At 34.1% G+C, this 24623-nt stretch overlaps 7 protein-coding genes and 1 non-coding gene across 8 annotated transcripts, besides 3 other annotated features; 3 read left to right on the top strand and 5 right to left on the bottom strand.

The window, feature by feature from the left end:
• Nucleotides 1-135: 135 nt before the first annotated feature.
• Nucleotides 136-3499, bottom strand: TVAGG3_0075020 (armadillo (ARM) repeat-containing protein family; the record flags this gene model as incomplete). Its single annotated transcript, XM_001307515.1, has 1 exon — nucleotides 357-3158. The coding sequence occupies one exon, from the start codon at nucleotides 3156-3158 to the stop codon at nucleotides 357-359; it is 2802 nt and encodes a 933-aa protein (XP_001307516.1).
• A 71-nt stretch (nucleotides 3500-3570) lies between these two features.
• TVAGG3_0075010 (positive regulation of ATP-dependent microtubule motor activity, plus-end-directed) lies at nucleotides 3571-4121 on the bottom strand (the record flags this gene model as incomplete). The annotated part of the gene is made up of 1 exon (XM_001307514.1): nucleotides 3834-4106. One exon carries the CDS (start codon nucleotides 4104-4106, stop codon nucleotides 3834-3836), a length of 273 nt encoding a protein of 90 aa, XP_001307515.1.
• A 356-nt stretch (nucleotides 4122-4477) lies between these two features.
• On the top strand, nucleotides 4478-4551 carry TVAGG3_0075000. Its single transcript has one exon. It is a non-coding gene; the product is annotated as a tRNA-Arg (tRNA).
• A 979-nt stretch (nucleotides 4552-5530) lies between these two features.
• TVAGG3_0074990 (cyclic nucleotide phosphodiesterase family) lies at nucleotides 5531-8803 on the top strand (the record flags this gene model as incomplete). Its single annotated transcript, XM_001307513.1, has 1 exon — nucleotides 5540-8800. The coding sequence occupies one exon, from the start codon at nucleotides 5540-5542 to the stop codon at nucleotides 8798-8800; it is 3261 nt and encodes a 1086-aa protein (XP_001307514.1).
• A 365-nt stretch (nucleotides 8804-9168) lies between these two features.
• On the bottom strand, nucleotides 9169-9866 carry TVAGG3_0074980 (GTPase protein; the record flags this gene model as incomplete). Its single annotated transcript, XM_001307512.2, has 1 exon — nucleotides 9260-9856. One exon carries the CDS (start codon nucleotides 9854-9856, stop codon nucleotides 9260-9262), a length of 597 nt encoding a protein of 198 aa, XP_001307513.1.
• A 185-nt stretch (nucleotides 9867-10051) lies between these two features.
• Nucleotides 10052-13166: a mobile genetic element.
• Nucleotides 13167-15099: 1933 nt separating this feature from the next.
• Nucleotides 15100-24127: a mobile genetic element.
• Nucleotides 15554-16039, bottom strand: TVAGG3_0074950 (PspA lactotransferrin-binding region family; the record flags this gene model as incomplete). The annotated part of the gene is made up of 1 exon (XM_001307510.1): nucleotides 15554-16039. One exon carries the CDS (start codon nucleotides 16037-16039, stop codon nucleotides 15554-15556), a length of 486 nt encoding a protein of 161 aa, XP_001307511.1.
• Nucleotides 16040-19430: a mobile genetic element.
• TVAGG3_0074930 (sensory perception of sound protein family) lies at nucleotides 19431-21409 on the top strand (the record flags this gene model as incomplete). The annotated part of the gene is made up of 1 exon (XM_001293777.2): nucleotides 19431-21409. A coding segment is annotated over one exon (1979 nt), but the record flags the coding sequence as incomplete, so codon positions are not given.
• A 111-nt stretch (nucleotides 24128-24238) lies between the features above and the next one.
• Nucleotides 24239-24613, bottom strand: TVAGG3_0074910 (uncharacterized protein; the record flags this gene model as incomplete). The annotated part of the gene is made up of 1 exon (XM_001285675.1): nucleotides 24239-24613. One exon carries the CDS (start codon nucleotides 24611-24613, stop codon nucleotides 24239-24241), a length of 375 nt encoding a protein of 124 aa, XP_001285676.1.
• Between the last annotated feature and the right edge of the window lie 10 nt (nucleotides 24614-24623).

Below are 24623 nucleotides of genomic sequence, written 5' to 3'. Positions count from 1 at the left end.
AATCCATTAATAGTTATAATTATCCATGTAAATTTTCGGATTAATAAGCTCTCAATATCTCAAAAAAATAAAGATTCTGATATTTTTAAATTGTATTGCTTTCAACTATTTTATCAATAGTAAATCATTTTATTATTTGTCAAATGACACAAAAGTGACGAAAATTTTTATATATCGGGAAATAATTAATAAGCAATATTTTTTCAATATAGGAAATAGATATTTGTTTCGTAATAAAAATACTAACATACTTACCATCATAGTAAGCATCAGAAGATATCTAAAAGTCATAGTAATAAAATTAAATAATTTATTCTCTATTTAAAAATATATATATCTATTCTATAAAAAAGAAGTTATTGAGACAAAGATTTTGCTAGTTCAAACAACTGTTCAGGTACAAACTGTGCCAATTCGCTATTACCAAATATCTGCAAGAAAAGAGACATTGGATTTACGCTTTCGCAAGGCAAAACAACTCCTTCGTCAACAAACTCTTCATCAACTCCTTCTTTATCTCCTACATCTTCTTCTTCTTCAAAGAAATCCTCTTCTTCTGCATCCAACTCATCAACTTGAGCCAAAACTTTCTTTCTTTGAAGCAATTTCTCTTCTTTTTCTTTTGCATTTTGTATCATTTTTGCAACGTGTTGTGAATAAACAACTGTTGGCTCTCTTGCTTCGTTTGAATACCTTGATACGTAAAGCAGGCAGAGCAACCATATCTTTGCGTTCCTTATTCCTGGAGGAGCGTTTGGATGTGCCTCCAATCCATTGTCAGTTTCAATGACTGTGTTTTGGAGGTAAAAATCAACAATTTCTTGTGGAACAGCAATTTCTTGATTATTCATCATAGCTGTTGCATAAACAAATGCAGCAGCACTTAAATGGATAAGTGATGTATCAAGTTCGTTGTTTCCTAGTAAGTAATTGTTGACTAAATTCAAAATGTCAGAAGTGAACTCAGGACGAACAAAAATCAAAGCAGACATGAGAACAAAGAAAGAGCCAACATCGTTGGGGAAGATCATTTCGCTGTTCTCTGGATTAGTAACTTTGCTAACCATGTCAATGACCATTTGAGTCAAACTGTCGTCAGTTTTGAATTCGTCAATTTTTGTGATACAATTTATCAGAATTGACGAGATGTGGATTAATTGGACTTCCTCTTGGTTCTCGAGAAAAGCGTTGAGAGCGGAGTCCAGAACAGGAATAAACTTCACGTAATCGCTAGAAAGATGTTTCATGCGGTTTGACAAAGTGACGATACAGCTCAGAATTTCTGATCCTTGCGAAACATTGATTTTCATGGCTTCTATGGCTGTTTCCATCATGAGCTGGGATGCTTCGACAAGGCTGTCCTCTGAAATGCCGAGTAGAATGGTCTTGATGTCTTCAATCGTGTTCATGAAGTTTTCTGGAAGATCATCGTTCATCATTTCTTCATCTGCGGTGATCAGCTCGTCGAAGAGCTCCATCCACTGCATGACAAGTGGGTGTAAGAGCTGATTTGAGAATTGTTTGGCCTCTTCGAAATTTTCCAAAATAAATTTAAGAAAATCGGGCGTAATGGAGAACTTCTGTGGGGAATTCATCATGGCTAGTAGTTTCTCGATAAGTTCGTTAACTGGAATCTCTCCAACATCGAATGAAATTTCGATTGAGAATTTGAGTAAAGAAATGCATGCAAACTGGAAGACATAGTTATCCTGAGAAACAACGTTTAGTAATTCCCAGGCTTCTGACTTGAGGGAATTTGATTTCAAATCTGCCTTCATAAATATCATCATTAGAGTAGGAATGAGTAGCAGAACGCCAAATTCTTCTCTTACCTGATCGATATTCGCTTCCAGATTTGATAAAATTGGTGCAGATTCGAAGGTTGCAGCATCTTGTAGAGGAAGTGACAAGAAATAATCATGTATTGAGTTGCTGAGGGCTCTCTTTATCTTGCCCTTCCTTGGCGCATTGCAATATATGAAGAATCTTGCTTCTTTCTCGTAAATGTTCTCAATTTCATCGCCTGGCAAAACCGCCGTGAAATCGAACTTGTCGAAGCTCCTTAAGCAAAGACATACGGCACCACGAACTGTTTCGCGTTTAACAACTTGGGCGAGATTGAACTCGATGTATTCTACGGGATTCATGAAGTATTCGACGATTTGGTCGTTGGATAAAATTGTTGCTGGAATTAAAACGTTTGCAATGAAGTCTTCTGTCTCGAAAGCACCTGTAATGCCATGTAGTTGAGTAACAATGTTGAGTAATTGGCAAAGGAATTTATCATTCAGCTGATTTCTGTTTTGAATAAAATAATTAAAGTTTGAACTTACATTTTGTACAAGAATTGGTATGATTTCGTCATTAAATTTGCTTGAAAAGCTTGGATACTTGGCGCTGTTTGAAAAATCGTTGACAATTTTGTTAAATAATTTTATAATTGAACTTTTCATCTTGATGACAGCTTCAGTATTTTGATCAACTAATAGTAAGTTGATTGATGAGATGAAAAATTGCATTAGCTCTTCCATATCAAGAGAAGCAACGCATTTTATTAAAACATTTCTCATTAACTGCATGTCAATATCAATAAGCTGATTGTTGATGGATGTCTTCTGTTTTTCGACTATATGAAGTGATAATGGAGCGTAAATTTGCATCCAACTATCAAAAATTTCAATTTTTTCATTGGAATTGATATCTCTAGTGGCATAATATTTCTGAGCGATTGAATTGCAAATGATTAAGAGATTTGTAAGAAGATTATCGCTTGAATTTGGATTAAGATATGGAGAAATTGTTTCTAAGAGCCAATCACATGTATCTTTTGCTCCAAGATTAGTGCATAATCTTATTATTTCGACAAGCTCGGATGTTTGATCGGGTTTGGAAGAAATTATTTGTAATAATGGTGAAATAAGTGATTGAAGGAATTCATGAGATATGTCTTGTTCCTTATTATTGTAGAAGCAACGTCTAAATAACTCTTTTAATGCTGTTGCTGCTGCCCAAAAAGCATCATGATTTGATTGAACTTGTGGGTCTGATAATGAATCAAGAAGAGGTTGCAAATATTCTGGATTCTCAATAATTTCGTTAACTGTCTCTTGAGCTGAGGAATCGCCCTTAAGGCATCTAACTAAAACAGAAAGATCCATATCCAAGATTTTAGAGGGCAAAAATCTCAAGAGATCAAAGAATTTAAGTGTGCATGATGTGGAATTAAGTATCCATGAAAAACTACCTATATTCATAATTAGTTGTCAAAAAAATGCAAAAACAATATTCAATTTAGAATTTTTCTATATGAGAATGAATGCAATGCAATAGGAAAAGGATATAAATGACCGAATAACTCGAAATTGCCACCTTAGATCGGATATTCTTGAATGTATGCCAAGGATATCTACAAATCAAACATTGAACCATATACTATAGCAAAGCCACCATTTGATTCTAATTCTTGTTCTATGCTTCCTGCATGAAATGTAGATGTCAAGGATTTATTCGGAAAAATTTATATTAGTGCTAGGAATAATTTGTAACATTAATTACCGCTAAACTCTTTATCTCAACTAGAAATTAGAGAATTACCTAGAAAAAATTATTAGCTGTGAAAAATATTTAGAAAACACTTCTCGAAGGTTAAAACAAATCTATGAACAGCAACAGTTAAGGGTGTATGTAGAATCTATAAAATAAGTTATCACCCATGGCTGATATTATTAAATAATAATGAGTTTAAAAAAAGAGAATTGTAAGTAATATAAGGTTTCAGAGTTGGAAATGTTTTATTAGTATTTAAAAGCTATAAATATACGGAATTTATAAGTTTAACCACACTTCCAGAGCTGAACGGCAACTTGGCCGATGTAAAAGTAAATGAAGTGCTTGGTTTCGTGTGTAACGAAGGAACCAAACGAACGACCAACAACGCAGTGCCAAGTTGGGTTGTATGTCTTGTCGAATTCCTTTTTGATATATGAAGCGATATCCTTTTCAATATTGAAGGAATCAAGAGCTTGGATAGCTGTGTCGATTGCCTTCTGTTGCATTTCATCGGACATATCTACGTTTTTAACGACAGCGCGTTTATCTGTGGACATGAACTTATTAAACCGTAAAATAAACGGTTTTAAGTCACTTTTGGTATATCAATGAATTATAAAATAAGTTAATCTCTTGGTGAATTTGTATTTAGTAAAATAATTCATAATTTTGGTAAACTGGAAAATTGAATTTAAAAAAAAGCCAATAAGAAGTTGGATTGGTGTAAGTTTTGCTAAAGAAGAAGTAGATGGATAAGGAGCTCATTTAGGTATGAAATGCAGAGTATGAAAGAATGTTTAGGGAGAGAAATATTTTAGATAACTTATGTATGATTAAAATTGAACTATTCCTCATGCTCATCTAAATATTCAATACAACAGATGAATAATAATTCATTATCAAAACATTTTTTACCCATTTCTTGAAAGCATCTGTGGTCTAATCGGATAGGATTCTGCTCTCCGGAAGCAGGGATTACGGGTTCAAGTCCTGTCAGATGCGCATCATTTTTTCTAAAATTTTTGGAAATTTTTTATTTTTGGCTAATTTTTTGCATATACATACCTAAACATTAGTAGTCTGAAATTTTAATAAAAAATTTAAATTGATTTCCAATCATCAAAATTTTCTGATTGTGAATTCAAAGGACACCTAATAATTTGCCTTGATAACTTGTATACCTTTTTAATCTGTAATCTCTTTTAAGACATTGGTTACAAAACTAGCTTTGATGTTCTTGTCCTTCATAGTAGAACAAGAAATGCCTGAAGAATATCTACCATTCATGCACTTGGTAATCTTAATTCTTCTAAGGACTTTCGAAGAATTATCTCAGATTGAATGTTACCTTCTGTATTTGGATTAGAATCAGGGAGAAATATCATGAGTCTTTTCAGCCATTAATATATCTCATATTGAAATATGAGCATAAAATAAAGAGTTCAGAAAAAAATTAAGAAAAAAAATTAATGTGTCTGTAGTTTTTTATTTTAAATTGATTGACACTGCCAATAAAATGGCAGAATAAGTTTGGAATGTAAGCTAAAATTAATAAAAGTTAAAAATACTGTGTGTTAGAATATCTTTTTAAAGAATTAATGTTCGCTCAGATGTCATTATCATCAGTGTGCAGCAACACGGATTTTTATCATCAAAGCGGACATTAATTCGAATACGTACTTCCCTTTTACTTTGATTAATTATGGCCCGATAACCGTTTTTATCGTATCTAATCCAGACATAAATTAAACTTTTGACATAATTTACGTGTCAAAATCTTGTAGTAAAGTTGTTTTTCTATAAAATTGTAACTTAAAATGGTCCAAATTCATGAAGCCAATTTTATGTAGAGTATATGTGCGAGGAGTTTATATATAATACGCATTTTATGGGCTCTCTGCTGTGCTGCGCGCCGATATATAATGAAAATTGAGAGTACAACCATCATAAAAAACGTATTTTTGTTTTTCTTCTTCCAAACTTTACTTTGATGACTTTTCGTGGAGTTGGAGCGCTCAAACCCCTAGGCGCGAAGATGAAATCCGTGGAAACATCAAGTAAAGGAACATCTCCCCAGGAGTTATCTCCTGCCCCGCAAAAACAAGTTTCATGCGAAGAAAATTTCGACCAAATGATGATTGACATACAGACTATGCCTGTCAATCAAGTTATAGAAAGTGCTCTTGCAAAAATAATGAATGTTTCAAATGTCGTTTTATGGTTAGTTTATGAAAATGAAAAAAGATTTTATTCACCAACACTTTCTAAATCTATTCCATTTGAAAAAAGCTTAGTAGGATACTGTTATCAAATGCACTTAATCCAAGTTACTGAAAATCAATCTTCTCACTCGGCATACGATGAAGAATTTGATTCAGTTGGAATTCCTGCAACCAACCCTGTGATCATATTCCCTGTTACTAATAGAGCAGATAAGATCATTGCAATCATCGAACTTTCAAGAAAAGAGCCAATTTTCACTGAACAAGAACAACAAATTGTTTCTTACTACCAATCAAAGTTCCGCATTTATTCAAGATACTTATTCGAGAAAATGCCATCCCTTTCAACAGCAAAAGATTTAGTTGGTATTGATTATCTCTCAAAAGTTGTTACAAAGCTGGAATCAGCCCTTTGTCATTTCTTCAATGCAAACTATGCAGACTTCTATCTGATGAAGACAAAGGATAAAGTATTTTTGCATTTCGAAAAGAACAATGATAACCCAACAATCATCAACGAAGAGAACTTAGGCGTCATCGGGTATGCGCTAACAGAAAATTACATAGTAAATGAGCCCCAATTGAAAGCTCATAAGAGGTACAATGAAAATGTTGATAATTATGGCGATCAAAGCGCCCTCATTGTCCCATATGTTCAAGAAGATGGGAAAGTATGGGGTATAGCACTACACGGTCGTGTTAAAACAAACGGATATACTAAATTAGATGAAAATTTATTATTATCTCTTGCCCCGTTCGCCGTGAAGAGTTTAAGTACATCTCTTCATCCACCACCAGATCTTCCTCAGCTTGATGACTTCGAAAAGCGTCTTGCAGCTCTTCTTGAAATTGCTCAAGCCTTATCTGGAGTTTTAGATATCGAAACTCTTATTCCAACCATTATGGAACGTGCTTGCAACTTACTTCATGCAGAAAGATGCTCTCTTTTCCTTGTAGATAAAGGAAAACAGTCTTTGGTCACTCATTTCCAGTCAGGACTTGACAAAGCCCTTACAATTCCACTTACCCGTGGCATTGTTGGTCACACTGCGATCACAGGTAACGTTGTTAACATCAAAGACGCGTATTCCGACACAAGATTTGACAGAACAATCGACCAAACAACTGGATTCAGAACCGTTTCACTTCTTACAGTCCCTATTTACAATAACCGAGGCGAAATTACCGGAGTTACCGAGATGATCAACAAACTTGACGGAGAAGGCTTCACAGAAGACGATGTCCGTATGATGCATCCATTTAATGTCTTCTGTGGTACATCTTTAGATAATGCTAAGCTCTACAAGGCCTCAATCGACTTGACAAAACAATTGAGGACATTAACAAAAATGTCGGCAGTTTTAGGCCAAGGAACACAATTAACAGGTGTTGTAGAAGAGATCTTAGAGAATGCCAGGTCCATTGTTTCAGCATCTCGTGCAACTTTGTTCATTTACGATTCCAATGAGAGAATTACTAAACAATTTGCGAATATCGGCAACGAAATCAAGTACGGAACAATGTTTGCTGATATAGTTGTAAACGAACGTGAAACAAAGATCTTTTCTTCAATGGATATCGCAAGACTTACCTCCAAAAATGTCTTGGAAAGTGCCATTGAAAAACTCATGTCAGAACCACCTCCTGCAGAGATCTTTTCCAGTTCGAATCTATCAACGCGTTCATCCAAATCGAACCTCTCCTTCCTGAGCAGTTCCAGTGACAACAACAACAGTGTTGCTCAGCAACAAAACGTCAACGAATCAATCTGTTCAATACCTTTGATGGACTCTTCTGGAATCATTTTAGGTGTCATGGAGCTCGAATGCAACTGGAAGATCATCAACGAGGATATGGACATTCTCGATTGTTTTGCTGTCTTCGCTTCTGTTGCTATAGAACGCGCCAATTTAAAGGACATCGCAGAGCACGGACAAGTTGAAATTGATCTGAAGCATTGGCTAACTGAATCAGAAAGAGATGGATATTCAGTTCCACAGTCATTCCAGCTTCCTCAAGAGGTCATCGATGGATTCTTCACTGTTAACTTCGATGCCCCAATGTGGGATGGCATTGGACACTTCAAAGTCATCTTCAACATTTTCCATCATTTCGGAGTTCTCCAGATTTTCAAAGTGACAAATGAAAAGTTCTTCAGATTCTTGACAGCTTTGAGAGACAAGTATAAAAAAGTTCCTTACCACAATTGGAGACATGCAGTCGATGTCACTCAATTCGTTACTTACGAGTTGATAACATCCGGCTACGACAAGATTTTGTCTTCATTTGAATTGTACGGACTTTTAGTCGCTTGTTTATGTCACGATGCAAATCACGACGGTTTCACAAATGTTTACAACGTCAAAGCAGAAACTCCTTTGGGTATTTTGTTCAAGAACCAGTCTGTCATGGAAACACACCACTGCGCAATTGCCATTGACATCATTTCCAAGGAAGAAACTAACATCTTCGCGTCATTAAACCCAGCAGAATACAAGAAGATGTGGTCATTGATCATCAACTTGATTTTGATTACAGATATGGCAAAACACTTCACATTTCTCAAAGAATTCAATGGTCTCTTTGATGCAGGAGAGTGGAAGCCAAAAGAGAATCCACAGCACTTCCTGATGCTAATGCAGATGCTCCTCAAATGCGGAGATATCTCCAATGTTTCGAGACCATTCGAATTGGCTGATAAATGGTGTGATGTTTTGTGCGAAGAATTCTTCAGACAGGGAGATCTGGAACAGGCACAAGGCATGAATTATACATCAGATTTGAATGATAGAGCACACTTGGATAAACCAAAGTCACAGATCGGTTTCTACACATTCGTTTGCCTTCCTTTGTATCAAGCAACTGCAAAAGCAATTCCAAAATTGCAAGTAAATGTTGACCAAGTTAACTCAAACTTGGCTATATGGAAGAAGGCCCAGGAAGATAAGAAGAAGGCTGAAGAAGAGGAAGAAGCAAGAAAGAAGGCTGCTGCTGAAGAAAACAAATCTCAGGAAGAAGAAAAGAAATAAGATTTTTATAATTTTTTTTTATTTTATTATTTTTTTTTTGTTAAACATTCTTATTATTATATTTATTAATGATAGTCATCTCTATTTATGTATGTATTTTAGCAATAATCCTCAAATTTAAAATCTTTTTGATTTGATTTCTTACAAAATCCAGAAACATTGATCTTATTTGCATACATTCGTTATGTATGCATTGATTTTGGCTTTCAAAGATTTTTTATAAAAAAATAAAAACGATTGTTGTGATTGCAATTAAAAACATGAAGCAAGTATAACTCTTCATTTGTGACATCCTAAAATTTATGAACTGGCCGCCTATCTTATCTAGATTTGTCTGAATCTAAAAAATTAATGAAAAACAGAGCATTTTTAGATAAAGTAAACAAGAGATTTATCATGGCATTTTAAAAGATCATATATAGTAAAGATAATATGTAATTATTATGGAAATCATTGAGATTAGCAGCAATCGCCATTCTTTTGGGCTTTTTTCGGCAAAGGAATAGTTTCTATTTCAGGCATATTTACATAATTTGCAGATATGATTGAATTAATCAAATCTTCATTAATTCTTTCGATATTAATATTTTCTTTTGCGGAAGCTTTAAATAATTTCAAATTGTTCACATGTGCATATTCTTCAAGTTCAGAATCTGATACTGCTGAACTTGGAACGTCTGATTTGTTACCAATTAGATAAATTATTGGAGAAGAATTTGTATTTTCTTTAATCATGTTAAGCCAATAGTCAAGATTTTCGAAACTAGTTCTATCTGTCAAATCAAACATTAATAATATTGCTGAGCACGATCTGAAATAAGGTGCTGTAATACTGTGATAAGCTTCTTGTCCGGCAGTATCCCATAGATGTATTTTGAATTTCTTATCGCCGCGAGTAACTTCTCTGCATACAAAATCGGCTCCTATTGTTGGTCCTTCGGTAAATTCGCCATTTTTCGAGCTCCATCTCCATAGGAACATTGTTTTACCGGAGTTATGTGGACCTGCTAAGATAACTTTTAAAGTTATGCTTGATGACTGTTGATTCATAATCATTGCTGTAAAATCATAAATGACGTTTTTTTTTCCTTCAAAACACTTAAGTATTCAAAAATTGAACCCATTGTTCAATTTTATTTTGGGTATCGGTAAATCCAACAAATTCAGTTGTTTCCGGGCTATTATTTTTCTGTTGAAGTAAATAGAACAATTGACTATTATTATTTCTTCTTTTTATATATTATTTATTTGGGGCGCGTAAAGGTTTGGCGTCCTAAGGCGTCCTGATGTAAACCATTCAATTTTTGAGAAGTTTACACCATAATTGAATAGTTTATGGCGTCCTGAGAGGAGATTTCAATGGGTATGGCGTCCTAAAAAATAGAAGAAAATGATTTTTTCTCGATTTTTCTAGAAATTGAATTTTTTAAAAAAGAAAAAAATCAAAACGTATACATTCAAGAAAGACTATAAATGAAGATTTTTCTATTTTTTTTTCATTCTAAAACATCTTTTTTTGGATAATTTTTTTTTAATAAATATGTAAGAAAGATTGAAGAAAAAGTAAATTTACTTTAAGAAAATTCGTTTTACATGATGTAAGACCCATAACAACTATAAATATTCAATTATTTAAAATAAAAAAAAGAAAAACAGATTAAATGTATCTCACATCAAAATCCATTGACCTAAGGATGTTAAGTTTCTGTTTTTAAAAGTTGATATTTTTTTTTTAATTTTAAGAAAATTAATAGCATGTTATTAGACAATAGGAGTGTAATGATATTGACTAAACAGAAATGAGAATAGAGATATAATTTTGATAAGCAATATTGCGAACAAATTCTGAAGTAAACTCGCGATCAATAATTGAAAATTACGATCATGTACTGAAAAATGACGATCGAATTGAATGAATAGAATTATATCTAAGAAAAAATAAATTGTATTTAGAAGATGAACAAAGAAAGGTGTATGCTAAAAATCATTTAACAATAAATGGAAATAAAACGAAATTGTTAAAAGAAAAAAATGAAAATTGTTAAATAATATATTATTTTTTAGTCATAAGAATAAAAATATAGTAGTTATAAAAGGAATTAGACTTCATATATCAATTCTTTTTCTCTGTAGATGTGGAACGTTTGCTTTTTCGATCTCTTTCGATGAACTTGAAAATATAAGTTATTATCGCTGAGAATCCTTTCCGAAATAGGAGCTTTACATTTAGGAGGATTGTCGGATGAATTTTGTTTTTTATTGTTTGATTTTGTTGTTATGGAAGATTTTTTCTTATTTTTTTCAGAATTTTGCTTGCTATTAACTGAAACTTGTTTTGACGGCCCAACAATAGCATTTGTAGTAGGAAGAATTCCCAATAACGAGCGCATTTTCGATAATTGTTTTTCAATATGATCAAGAAGGTCCAGTTTATGTTCTAGATTACTAGACATTTGATTTGTAGAAGGATGGTTTTGATTTTCTGGTTCTAAATCTGTAGAGTCTGCAATATTTGAATTTTCGGAGCGAATTGGAGCATCTGAACCTTGATTTGTATCGGCTTGCTCAAAATTAGTTTGAATTGGAGTGGATGAATTAAAATCTAGATGATTTAATGTTTCATTAAATAATGCCATAATTTTTTCTCTTTTTTCATTAATAAACTTAGTGATCATTGTATCTTTATCTGTTAGATCGATCGATTTGAGTATATCTGCATCATGAACTGGAATATTTTCCAACAATGAACTCGATTCTATGGAACCATATGGAGAAATCTCGTTCTGAGCCAAAGAAAGATCACTTACGTTGTATTGTTTGATAGAAAAAATTGTTTTCTCAAGTTCTTTTTGAAAGCAGTCAAGAATATAATTTTTGTAGCTATCAGTGATAACGGTTTTTATATGGCGCTCGATCTTCTGGTTATTTTTGATGGCGTTATATTTATCTAATTGATTTGAGATATCTTCTTAATAGCTTCATAAATGTTGGATTTTAACGAAGAAAATTCTGAATGCATACTCTCGAGGCAATCATTAGTGAATATTGCAGTTGCATTATTATATTGAGATATTAAATTGTAGTGCGGCAACCAAACTTTGTTGAAATAATCAATATAATCTTTGATCGAATCAACTTTATTTTGATTAATTATATGCATTGTAAGTACAAATTCTTCATGAGACATGAATGGAGTAATAGAATATAGCTTAAATAAAGAATTTTGTAAAGTATTGAAATTTTTTGTATAAAGTGCTACAAGTTTCCTGTGTAAAGCTTGTTTGAAATGAAATAGGCATCCAATTATACGGACTTTAGGGAAAATTTGTTGAAGTGCCTCTATCATTCCCTTTTCAAAATCACAATGAATTTGAATTAGCTTTGAAAATTGAATACCCTTGACAGTAAAAATATATTCAAATGCCTTCTTATAAGATTCAAATGTGCGGTTTTTCATGAATATAAATAAAAGTGGTAGATATTGATTTGTTGAAGGTTCACAAATCATAATTGTTAGCATCTGTCCTTTTTGAAAATGTTTTGGTGTAATTTTAAAAGTTCCATCGCAAAATAAATCTGTGGCTTCTTTTGCAAATTGAATTGCCTTCTCAAAACCAAAAAACATCGTCTCACAATTTGATTGAAAATCATGGCCAATGAAAAACTGCTCGCCATTTATTAAACAAAAATTAGCAATTTCATCGTCTGTAATTTTTTCTCCAACAGAAAATTTTCTGGACTTATTATAAACTTCCCTGACCAATGAATCTTTAATTAATGGGTTTTCATCAGTACCAACAGCAAGTTCTGTCATAAATTTTTTAATCTGCTGAAAAGTGCCGTTGTCTTCAGAAAATTTTGCCATTGCCTTATTGTATATTTCTGTCAGAGTCATTGATTTATGAAGATCATTTTTTTCATTTTGTAACTTTTTAAATTGTCTGCATTCGGGTATATGTTCCTTTTGTAAATCTTCGGAAACTGAACTGTTCTCAATTTTAACTAAATAACGTGCTTGACAAGAATGATCGATGCAACGGTAGTAACGTTCAATATTATTTGAATTAATAATATTTGTATGATCATGCGAATAAAGCATATCTTTGCGAACAATTGTATCAGGATATTTTCCAGTAACTGCGGGAATATTTTTAACTGCAATATAACTAAAATATCTTCTGACAGCTTTAGATTCATTTTCGGCGTATTTAATATTAAAATATTGAAGAACTTGTTTGATTATATTCGTTTTTTCATCTCTCGATGTTGATTTTTGGTATTTATCAGATTGTTCCCTGATAAATATTTTATTTTCGTCTGTAAAGTTTGCTCTTTTTTGATTAAATATAGATGATTTTCCCATTAAGGATACCCTTACGTGTCAGATTTTTTGCGCATACGAAGAAGTCATGCTAGACATGAGCTATAAACCTGAAATTTTAGCAACATATTTAAAACTTTTTAAACTACAATACACTTTAATATTCAAGAACAAAAATATTCTTTTTAGAAATTACATAATTATTTTATGTGAAATCTATATAAAAACATATTTTGCGAGCGTAACTTTTTTCTTTATAAGCACCTTATATGACTGATAAACTGTGAAGGCACATAATTGTTAATTCATAGAGTTGATATGTTTCCAAAATTGAGAGGAAATTTGAAAATTGAATACCCTTTCAATTCAATTTTCAAAAGATATCAGCTCCTTCAATAATTGAAGGACGATTTTGATCATTTGCTCTTAAAACAAGTATGCCATGGAGAAAAAAGTTACGCTCGCAAATCTGAAATATAACTATCATATAAAAAAATTAAATTTCTAATTTTTTACTCTATAGATATTATTGGCCATTTGTGTAATGCATAAAAGTTTATGTCATATGCATACATTTGGAAGTATGGGAGACGAGGGAAATTACTTCTATGAGGGACTAGGATTTTTAAAAATTTCTCTATCGGACTCACCATTCAATTTCTCGAAAATTAAAAAAAATCAATAATAGCTAAAATGTATTATGCATAACAAATTTTAATGTTACACGGTATTTTTTGAACTTCATGACATGAATTTTCTTTATATTATTTTTTTTGGATTTTCTATGATTTATGCGATAGGCTGGAACAACATTGTAAGTGCAATGATATCATTTATAGAGAAATCTAAAACTTCAGCATTCAGAACTCGCAACCACAAAAATATTCATTTGCTAAGTAAGTAAAGTTGATTAAGTTCGACACTTAGCTTTTATACGTAAAACCAAGTGTGTATTGTTATTTCTTGTTAAATTATTGAGAAAAAAATAAATTGTAAGAGAAACGATACTGATTATTGAAATAATATTGAGGGTAGCTGCAGATTTCTTCATTAACATGCCGGAAATTTGTTAATCTTGGTTTTCTATCATAAAATCTGTCGAAGAATCTAAAAACGGAGATATGAAATAGAGATCATGTAAATCTAGAGTATCCTGTCAGAAAAATAGACTAAGCATGTAACCCTTTTTTGGTCATAAACACTTTTTACCACTTAGTCATACAGATGATCATTAAATTTAAACGAGCACTTTTTGTCAGAATTTATTCTTTTACAAAGACAGAATATTTTAGTATTATTTAATATTAGTGCTGTAGCAAAATTCAAAAAACGGTGAAAATTCAGTGAATTTGTGAATTCACATTTTTTTTCGACATTTTTCTTGATATATCCATGCACATTAAGAACACAGCTTTGATACGCTTAAAAAAGCATATTTCATATGAAATTGTTAAAGAAATAAACAAATTATATAAAAATTGCACTTATGGGCAGTTTAGATATATAATTTATATATAACATATATACAAATCCATAGACAAAGTGCAATAACTACAATGTTGTAGAAAATTACAGCAGAAATACTGACTTTTTGAAGGATAATAAGAATTCTTCTAAATGTTGTATTTTTATAATTTGATTGATTTTTTTACTATTTCATTAATCTTTTATGAATAATAATTATTTTTAATATATGTGCTATTAAAATTTCAAATTTTGACTAATATATCTAAGTTATCTGAACGAAACATTTAGAAAATATCATACTTACATTGAAATAGCAAGTAGAACATATTAATAGCAAGTTTCTTGGCTTTATATCTATCATCTATTGTTGTTTGATCAAACAAAATTCACTCTATTATATGGTGTCAGTACAGTATACATTGTGCGTCGCCTGTAGCCTACAGCTACAGGCACCGACACAATGAAAAAAGTGACAGAAAACTGACACCATACGGGCGCGCATATGTACGCATATATGTGTAAAAATAAACGTTCATATGTAAACTAACCTTTATTCACTAGCAGGGGCTGATAAATCATAATCGTCGAGAAGTACGATAGGTGGTCCCACCTGTTTAATCTGTATGGAGAGGCAAACGTGACGTAAGAAGCATAACACTGGTTTCTCAGTATATTTAATAGACTCTGCTGTTGGCTTAACTGTAAGCTTATAAAAGAAGCAGATCACGGAGGCAAAGAAACGCTTACATCAACTCCTTGATGAACAATAAGCTTACTTAAGACTAAACAATTAATTATACTAACTTTTATACTTTTTCTCTTTTCCTAAGTTGATCGTGATCACAAAGATCGTGATCTGAGTGACAATGAACTATAAGTTATATGAGGATATATGTGAGTAATATGAGTAAAAATAAGAGTTATAGTAGTAAAATTAGGTGTTTATTCGTGGTTTAGAGGAGGGATCAGAAGCCAGTGGCTAAGTTCCTTATGGCGCGCTTTAATTCATGGTAGGATGTGTCAGCCTTAAGGAACCTTTCATGCCAGCTGTCTGACTCATGTCCCACACGGTTGAGACGAGATCGAAGATCGCAGATCTCGTTGGCATAAGAGTCAACTTTATACTCAAGCTGGCTGATGTAGAGCTCTTTACCTTTCGCTTCCTCTACTTTTTCAGCCAGCTTGAGCTTTAGTTCCTCGAGAGCTACGTTTGACTCCTCCAGCTGCTTCAAATACTTGTGGCTGGTCTTGATTAAACGTAGCTCTCGAGGAGTAGCTCGTGGACCCGTTTTCTTTGCCGTTTGCTTGTGATCGAGATCTGGGATCTTGATCTCGGTCTTCGGACTCTCGCCACCCATCAATATTTCCTCGTCGCCAGAGGACTGTTCTTCAGTCACCTCTGGCTTCTGGATGGCAAGAGTCTTAGCAGGAGCTGTGTTGTTCGCTTCCATTAAAATGTAAACTTTACGTGTCAAAAAAATTCTGTCACGTAAACTATTTATGTTGAGATTGAGTACCAGACTCTAATATAAGTTCAACCATTATATTAGAGTCTTTAGGAATTTCATATGGTTCTTTTACATAATATTCCTTTTTTTGACCATCAGTTGATTCTTCAACTCTTTTGAATGAAAAGCGCTTATAAAACTCAAACACGAGTGCATCTTTATAACCAGTGATATCGTAAAATTTTGGTGGCACAAGCTGTTCATTCACATTACATATAAATTGTTTGTTATCATGAGCAATATTACTCAACGTTACTAAAGGCTCAAGGAGAGGATTTATTCTTATCTGATAACCGACAAATTTATATGTTGGTTTGCCCTTTCGCTCAAGGATAAACCTGATATTCGCTATAGTTATGAAAAGCTCATCAAAGTACTTATATGTTTTTTTATCTTTATCATTTTCGTCAGTGAAATCTGCTATGGTAAAACTATAATATACATGCATTCGCGAGATATATTTTTTTTCCCATAAGTCTAAAAATTTTGCTTTCGATGGAATTACTTTTTGCGTGAATGTTCTACCATGGTCATCTTCCCAAACAAGCTCTGGTTTTCTTGATGTTGTGTCTGTTTCAGTGGTTTCTAATAACGCAGTGATGAAATCCAACACATCTCCTAGGGACATGTCATATTTATAATTCAAGGCATTTTTTTCTATACTACTGTATGAAGGTAATGTTATGATTGGTGATGTACCTTTTCTTAATACATTCAATTTATTTTCATTTGAATCATAGTAACAATCAACAAATTCTCTACTTGCCTCAGTCATTTTTTCCATAAGACCTTCATTCAACTCCTGTGTAGTCATGTTGGGTTTTATGTAATATCTCATGTCAAACCTTTTTTTCACTGATTTTGATGAATCTGTCATTTCTAATGGAATAGCAAGAAACTCAAAGTCTGGATGCTCAAGACTTATCTTTCTTATCTCAAGAGCTTTTGACGCAGGATATTCAATGAAGTCTCTCGGTAATTTATATGAGACTGTATTACCACTTATCGTGCCATCATTCATAACATGTTCATAGTATAATCCATCATATTTAGACATTTTATATGTAACTAAAAGATGGAGAAAGTTATTAATCAAGTAGATAAGATTCTTCATGATGGAGCACGTAAGAATAGTAAAGAACTAAACAATGCACTCATTATGCCATTTTCTGATGATTATCCATTTTGTACTAATGGTGTTTATTTCTACTGCGGTAAGATGGGTTCAGGTAAGACATATGGTGTTATTCGTCATATAATGATAACAGACCGCTTCACTAATACTCCATATTATGACTCAATAGTTATCTCAGCAACATCAGGAACAATGGATAAAACAGCGAAGACATTTATGAGTCAAGTTAAAGCACCAGTACTGAAAAAGGATGATAAAGAACTTATGCCTTATTTAATGAAGAACGTTAAGATGAAAGCAAAGTATTACGCTATTGTTGAGTTCGTTCAAAGTAAGTTCGAAAAAATTTCAGAGGAGATGGAACACATCTTAACAAAGCATCAACTAAGGAAACCTGATGGAAAGTTTGAGTATAAGAAGATTGCAATATATGTTGTAAAGAAGTTGAACAAATATCCTTTCACAAAGTATCCCAGTAATTCTCTATTAGTGTTAGACGATTATGGTGGTCATGACTTATTGAATGACCCACGTTCACCATTAGCGAACTTCATCACTAAGGTCAGACATTATAACTATACTGTTGTCATCATGTGTCAAACATGGAGACATATATGTTTAAACATTAAGAGACTATGCACTGACTTCGTTATCTTTCAAGGTTATTCTATGAGAGACTTTCAGTCAATGATTGAACAGTCAGGAGCAACAGAAGATTGGGAAGAGTTATGGAACAAATACAAAGAGCTACCAACACCTCGTTCATATATGGAAGTTCATATAGTTGCAGGAAAGACGGACTTTAAAGAAGTTAAGCAACAAAAGATGACATTATTTTAAGAAGAAATAAATGGGTTTTGGCGATTATGTTAAAGCTGGATGGGGTATGGTGAAAAAAAATCCTGGTCTTGTAATAGGTGCTGGATTTAACATTGCTAACAAACTTTTCCCTCAAGTTGGTCAAGTCGGTGGTGTTATCGGTAGTCTTGGTGAAAGAATTGCAAAAACTACATTAGGTGAAGATAATGCATTAACGAAGAATCTTAAAGCATTCAATAAAGCTCTTGGTGGTGACTTCAGTAGAGACAAGCCTGTTGAAACACCTATAGTTCAACCTCAACAAACTATTGACAACAATAAGTATAACGCATACATTGGAGGAGCTATTTGGAACAATCATAAGCCATTAGTTCAGTCAGTACGTGTACTATCAGACATGCCATGGATTAATGCTATTAGTGGCACTATACGCAGATAATATATTTTTATGAGGTTTAAATGAGTGAACAAGAGAGGAAACTCATTGATGAACGAGTTAAGAAATGGGAGAATGAACGTCCGATAATTCGTACCATAATTAGCGATCAAAAGTTCAAGCAGCATACATTTGATTTTTTGCGCGATATATATAATGATCTTGCTTTTGATTACAATGCTAGGCAATACTTTGAGAAAGAATATGTTCAAAAAGGTCGTATTAATTTCCCAATGAGAAGAGAAGGCTTTTTGATTACATCAACATATACAGCACGTGGTAGAGACCCTTTTACAGACGCGGTTCGTAACTTTAAAGCACGTTCTTCTATTAATGATGATCCAGATTTCTACATACCTTATTTTCGTCCACCTTCGCATCCTTTACGAACCAGTGATCCTGGATATGACGCTAAACGAAGATATATAGAGACGAAATTAGCTAAATACAAGGAACCTAAGGATCCAAGGACTGGAGAAGTAAAGGAATCACATGTCAAGATAAATAAGCTTTACAAAGTAGTTGAAGAATTGGAGAAACGATCTAATGAGATTAACGCTGAGAAGAAAAAGGAAGTACCAAATATGAACAAACTAGATAAGATGATTAAGGAATATAGAGGATTGGCGAATACATCGAGCGTTCTAATAAAGGAAGTAGAAAACACGACAAAGCTGCAGAAAATGATTCATGATGAATTACTGTTAGGTGAATTTTCTATAAAACAAAGACAGAGTAACTTAATGGGTGAGGCTTATTATTTGGAGAATTGGTATAATGAGAGGTTAAAACAAATGTCGACTCCAACACCAACTCCTACACCTACTCCTACAGTAGCTCCAACACCAACTCCCACTCCTGAACCAACAGTAGCTCCAACGCCAACTCCTACAGTAGCTCCAACGCCAACTCTGACACCAACTGCTCACGCAGGTCCTCCACCAATGTCGAGTAGTCATGGTATAACATTAAATAAACCAACACCTACACCAAAAATAACTCCTGTATCACATCCTAGTACAACTAACCCAGTATCTGATTCAAATCAAGCGGAAAGATCACAGGTTCTTAAAAGAGCTAATACACCAACTGCTTCCCCTATTAGAACACCAGAGCCAACTCCAAGAATCACAAAGGCGCCAACACCTTCACCGACTGTTGAACCAACTCCAGAACCAACAGTACCTCCAACTCCATCTCCAACTCCATCACCGACACCTACAAAAGCACCTACTCCATCTCCAACTCCGACTAAAGCTCCGACACCGTCTCCAACACCAACTAAAGCTCCAACACCGTCTCCAACTCCAGCTGAACCAACTGATGCAGAATCTATTCAAAATTGGTTAGACGAAGAAAAGCGAAAAGAAAAGGCTGCAATTGATGCTGCACTAGATAAAAACACACCACCACAGACACTTGGTGGTTACATGTTAAAGAAAGACAACATTCAAAGACAAGAACGTGCATTGAGTGTTGCCAGAGAACAAGCACAAGAAGAGAAGAAAATAGTTGAAGGAGAAGCTTCAAATAGAGGTGGTCCAGGAACTTACAAAGGATCAAACTATCCAGCAGAGAAAGCCTCGAGTGATAATGTTGTCTCAAGAGCTACTGATTTAGTTACCCATGGTATTCTAACTGGTGCAACAGCTGTTGGTAGTGCTATTGGAACCAGTGTTGACACTGTTGTTGATACTGTAAGAACTGTTACAAATCCTACACCTGAAGATAGGAAGGAAGAATTTCTTACTCTTAATACAAAGGCAAAACCAGGGATATGGATTGGTCGTGGAATTTTAAATGCTGGTAGTGCTATTGGCAATGGCGCTTCAGCGGTAGGGGGATGGCTCGGAAGAACAGCAACATCAACCGCAAATGGAATACTAACAGGTGCCAAATCACTTGGTAATTGGGCTGATGATAAGTATACAAAATATTATGAAGAAAAAGCTCGTAAGGCTAAGGAAGAAGCTGAACGAAAGGCGAAAGAAGAAGCTGAACGTAAAGAACTAGAGGAGCTTAAGAAGAAAGAAAAAGCTCGTAAGGCTAAGGAAGAAGCTGAACGAAAGGCGAAAGAAGAAGCTGAACGTAAAGAACTAGAGGAACTTAAGAAGAAAGAAAAAGCTCGTAAGGCTAAGGAAGAAGCAGATAGAAAGGCGAAAGAAGAAGCAGATAGAAAGGCTAAGGAAGAAGCTGATAGAAAGGCGAAAGCAGCAACTCCATCGCCATCTCCATCTCCTTCACCATCAATAGCGGCTCCTGTGAGACAATTTGGTGCATGGGGTGCTGATTTAGTCAAAGATGCTGCACAAGGAATTGGAAAGGAACTGAAGAACACAACATTAGGTACAATAGAGCGTTTTGGTAATCTTACGGATTACACAATTAGATCAGCTGCTAATCTTTTATATAACCAGACTACTGATAACGGTACTGATGAATTGGCTGTAAACGGACTAGCATCAATTAAGAAATCAGCAGAAGATAAATACGATGAATGGAAAAAGAATATTAAGGGTGAATATAATAAGTATGCATATCCTGAAGAACATATGAAGTTAGAGCTTACCAGACTAAGATCAAAATATGGTAATGAAACAACAAATACTACAACGCAAACGACGAAAGCTGACAGAAAGATTGATGACACTCCTACTCCAACTCCTGCAATGGCGAACATCACAACAATTGCTCCAAGAGTTCCAACAGGAGAAGGTATATCAGGAAATGTTTCAACTACTCATAACATTACTGAAGCAGCTAATGTTTCAGCAGTTGAGCAACCTGTTGTTAATGTAACTCAGGAAAACGCTACTGAAACATCAACACCAAGACAGGATGTAAATAATGAACGTCCAGAAGTTAAGGAGGTTGCAAAAGCATACCTGGAGAAAAATACTACACAAGTTCTTGAAGCAGAAAAGCATCTCAATTCAGACAAAACACCATCTCCAACTCCTGAAGCATCAGTTCCTCCAGCAATTGGTGGAAATATACCTTCAGTATCACCATGGCAGAAATTTTATGGATTGTTTAAAGGAGCGAATAAGGTAATGGATGCTGCTGAGAATCTCCAAAAGTTCAAGAATGAAGTCGCAACTGGTGCAAAGGAAATAGAAGAGAATGATAAACAAGCTGCTGAATTAGCTAAACAACAAGCTGAAGCAACTAAACAAGCAGCAGCTCCTAAACAATCTATATCTAAGTCTCAAAGACAAGGTCCTGACCCAAGTGCTAAAGTCAAACAGAATCCAACACCACCTGCAGCAGAGAAGTCCAAGAAGGACAAGGACAAGAAGAAGGATAAATCAAAGAAGGACAAGGACAAGAAGAAAGATAAGGATAAGAAAAAATCGTCAAAAGATAAAAAACATAAAAATTTATCCAGTAAGAAATGAGTCAAGTCATTAAAGCATCAACTAAACAAAAGTGGTTAACTGAATATATAAAAGATGGTAAGGTTCCTGATGGATATTATGTACATACAATGAAAGACGGACGTGTACAGTTCCGTAAAGTCAAGCAACCTCTCAATGATGAACAGATCAGAAGGAAGATCTCATTGTATGAAACAAAAATAAAGGACTTACAAGCTAAACTCGAAACCCACGATACTTCTCAAGAAAACTAGGCATATCTTTAACATGACCTTCATTAATATTTTTCCTCCAATACTGTACTTCCATTTGTGACAACCTGTTTGGATTACCTTCACGCATACCTCTACCTGTCACTTTTCCTGTATTTTCGTTCTCAAACGTAACATCATACTTTACATCATTACCGACAAGTTCATGACCATCAATACTTTTAACAGCACCGTGTCTTCCTTGATCTAAAGTTTCTCCTTGCTTTAATCCATGCTCTATTTTTGTCCATATCTGATAACGTGGATATCTTGCAACACTTCCATCTTTTGCTCTTAACAAGTATGCACTTGTATCAACTGAATCAACTGTATAATAAGAAGGATCAAGATGTCTTCTTTGTTGGTTACCTTTACCCATGTTCTTGGTTCAACTATGACTTGAACTTTTTGACCAGGTCTTAAGTTATAAAGGTTATTTTTTCTGACATACTCTTCTTTCAATCTTTGCTTCTTTATATATTCCTCATTATCCTTTTCTGTGAAATCATCAGGCTTTTGTTGTGTGCTTGAATGATATTCAGTGTTGTAGTCATTAATAATTTGTCTCATTGTATCTGCAGTGAAAGGTGGTGTTTTATCACCTTCTTTGAGGTTTAACTTCATATGTAACATAGTTCTAATAGTTCTACAGAACCTATTAATAATACCTAGTATGTTATGATTGTATTTCTGTGTCGTCATGTGCTCAATGTTATGACTGACCAACAGATCTCGAACATTTTGTGTCGTATAAGCTGGGTCTTCATCACTAGTAAGTATTGTAGGCTTCATTTCACCTGTAGCTTGTGAAATGAACTTCTGCATTGCACTTAGAACATTGTTTGAGTTCTTTTCACTCATTGGGAACGCATAACCTTTTCTACTGTTTACATTGATGAACAAAAGAAAATATGGTGGTGTTCCACCAGGATTCTCAAATGTATCGAATTGATAAGCTCCCATATCAGTTGAATATATTGGTAGCATCAAATCCTCTTGTATTAAAGTTTTTTCTTGTTTACCAACAGTCATTTTTTTATTAACGTTAAAGTCTTACAGGCATTGAGTAATCGCTATAACCATCATGGTCTGCGAATTCATGTAATCTTGATGCATCAGGTTCTTTCTTCGTTGGTGCATGAAACCTTGCTTCATCATAAAGGTTCATATAATGGTTTGTCACGTTTGGGGTAGACCCAATTTTTGCATATTGAGGATATGAGTAATGATACACTAAGTTGAACCCATTACTACCATCATCAACATATATCTTTGGTGGAGGTTGTCTTATTAAATTCCTTCCTCTTGGGGCTTTGAGTTGGACGATCTGATCTAGATCATTGTAAACAACTCCTGTTGCAGTATATTCTGTGTTGTTCTCTGGGTTAATGTTCGTCATTTATATGAGAATAAAACAATTTTTACTCATAACAAATGAGATCGAAGTCAATTCTTTATGGTGCAGCTAATCTTCCAATTGAACCAACAAGCAATGTTGATTCAAGAACAACTAATAACATTGTGATAAAGAACTATCCATCTGGTACAGTAAGTGATGCTCCAACAGAGATAAAAAAAGAGGAAACAACTACGAACTCAGAAGCACCAATGTATCCTCCTCCTTTAAGTCCATTAACTTCCAACCTGACCTCATCGAGATCTGTGGAGACTTCATCGAGGATTGGTGTAGAAGAGTATTTACTTAGTATATACCAGAAGATACTTCTAGACCAAGACAAAGAGCTCTTTTCTAACTTAGTGAGCAAAGATCAGATCTTACTACCTAAGCCAGACTTGGAAGAAGTTGTTCACAGAATGACTGGGTTCAAGTGTGAAATAGACCTACTGGACCCAGACATTACATGCTGTGGTATTCCACCACCTTTCTCAAAAATAGCTCAGATCAGAATCATTGATGAGAACAATATTGCTCAAGAGTTTAAGTATGCATATAATGCTCAATATACTGAGTTAATAAGTAGGTATAATTTATGTCTTAAGTATGTTATTGTTTAACCAAAAAATTTTTTATCTAATGTTAAATATGGTTGTTCAAACAAGAACAAAAGCACAAATGTTTCAAGACTTACTCAATAAAACTTATCGTTTACTCAAGTAATTATTTTAGAACGTTTCGACGTACTCCTTGATCTTATCAAGAGCTTCGAGCATCCGCTTCTTTGCATTGTACTTGGCGAGGATGGCTTGCTCAATGGTGAGCTCGAAGGCTTCTTTACCGATCGGCCGGTGTTCGCGAAGATCTTTGAGTGCATCAAGAGCTGCAGTGTACTCTGATGGTAAATGGGAGCCATCAATGAGTGTATAAAGGATGAGCATGTACTCCTGCAGTAAGTTCTCCTGTTTCAAGCGGGACTTGAACTCTTCGCGGAGATCTTGAAGCTTTTGGAGCTTCTCAGTGGCTTGAAGGTAGTCAATGATGACCTTCTCTTGTCCCTCAAGTGCTTGTGGGAGGAAGTGGACATAAGCTGTTGACTTCATCAAAAATGAA

Source organism: Trichomonas vaginalis, chromosome IV (genome assembly GCF_026262505.1).
Source record: "Trichomonas vaginalis G3 chromosome IV, whole genome shotgun sequence".
Taxonomy (NCBI): Eukaryota; Parabasalia; order Trichomonadida; family Trichomonadidae; genus Trichomonas; species Trichomonas vaginalis.
Note: the sequence above shows the minus strand (reverse complement) of the source record. Positions and strands in the feature narration are given on the sequence as shown.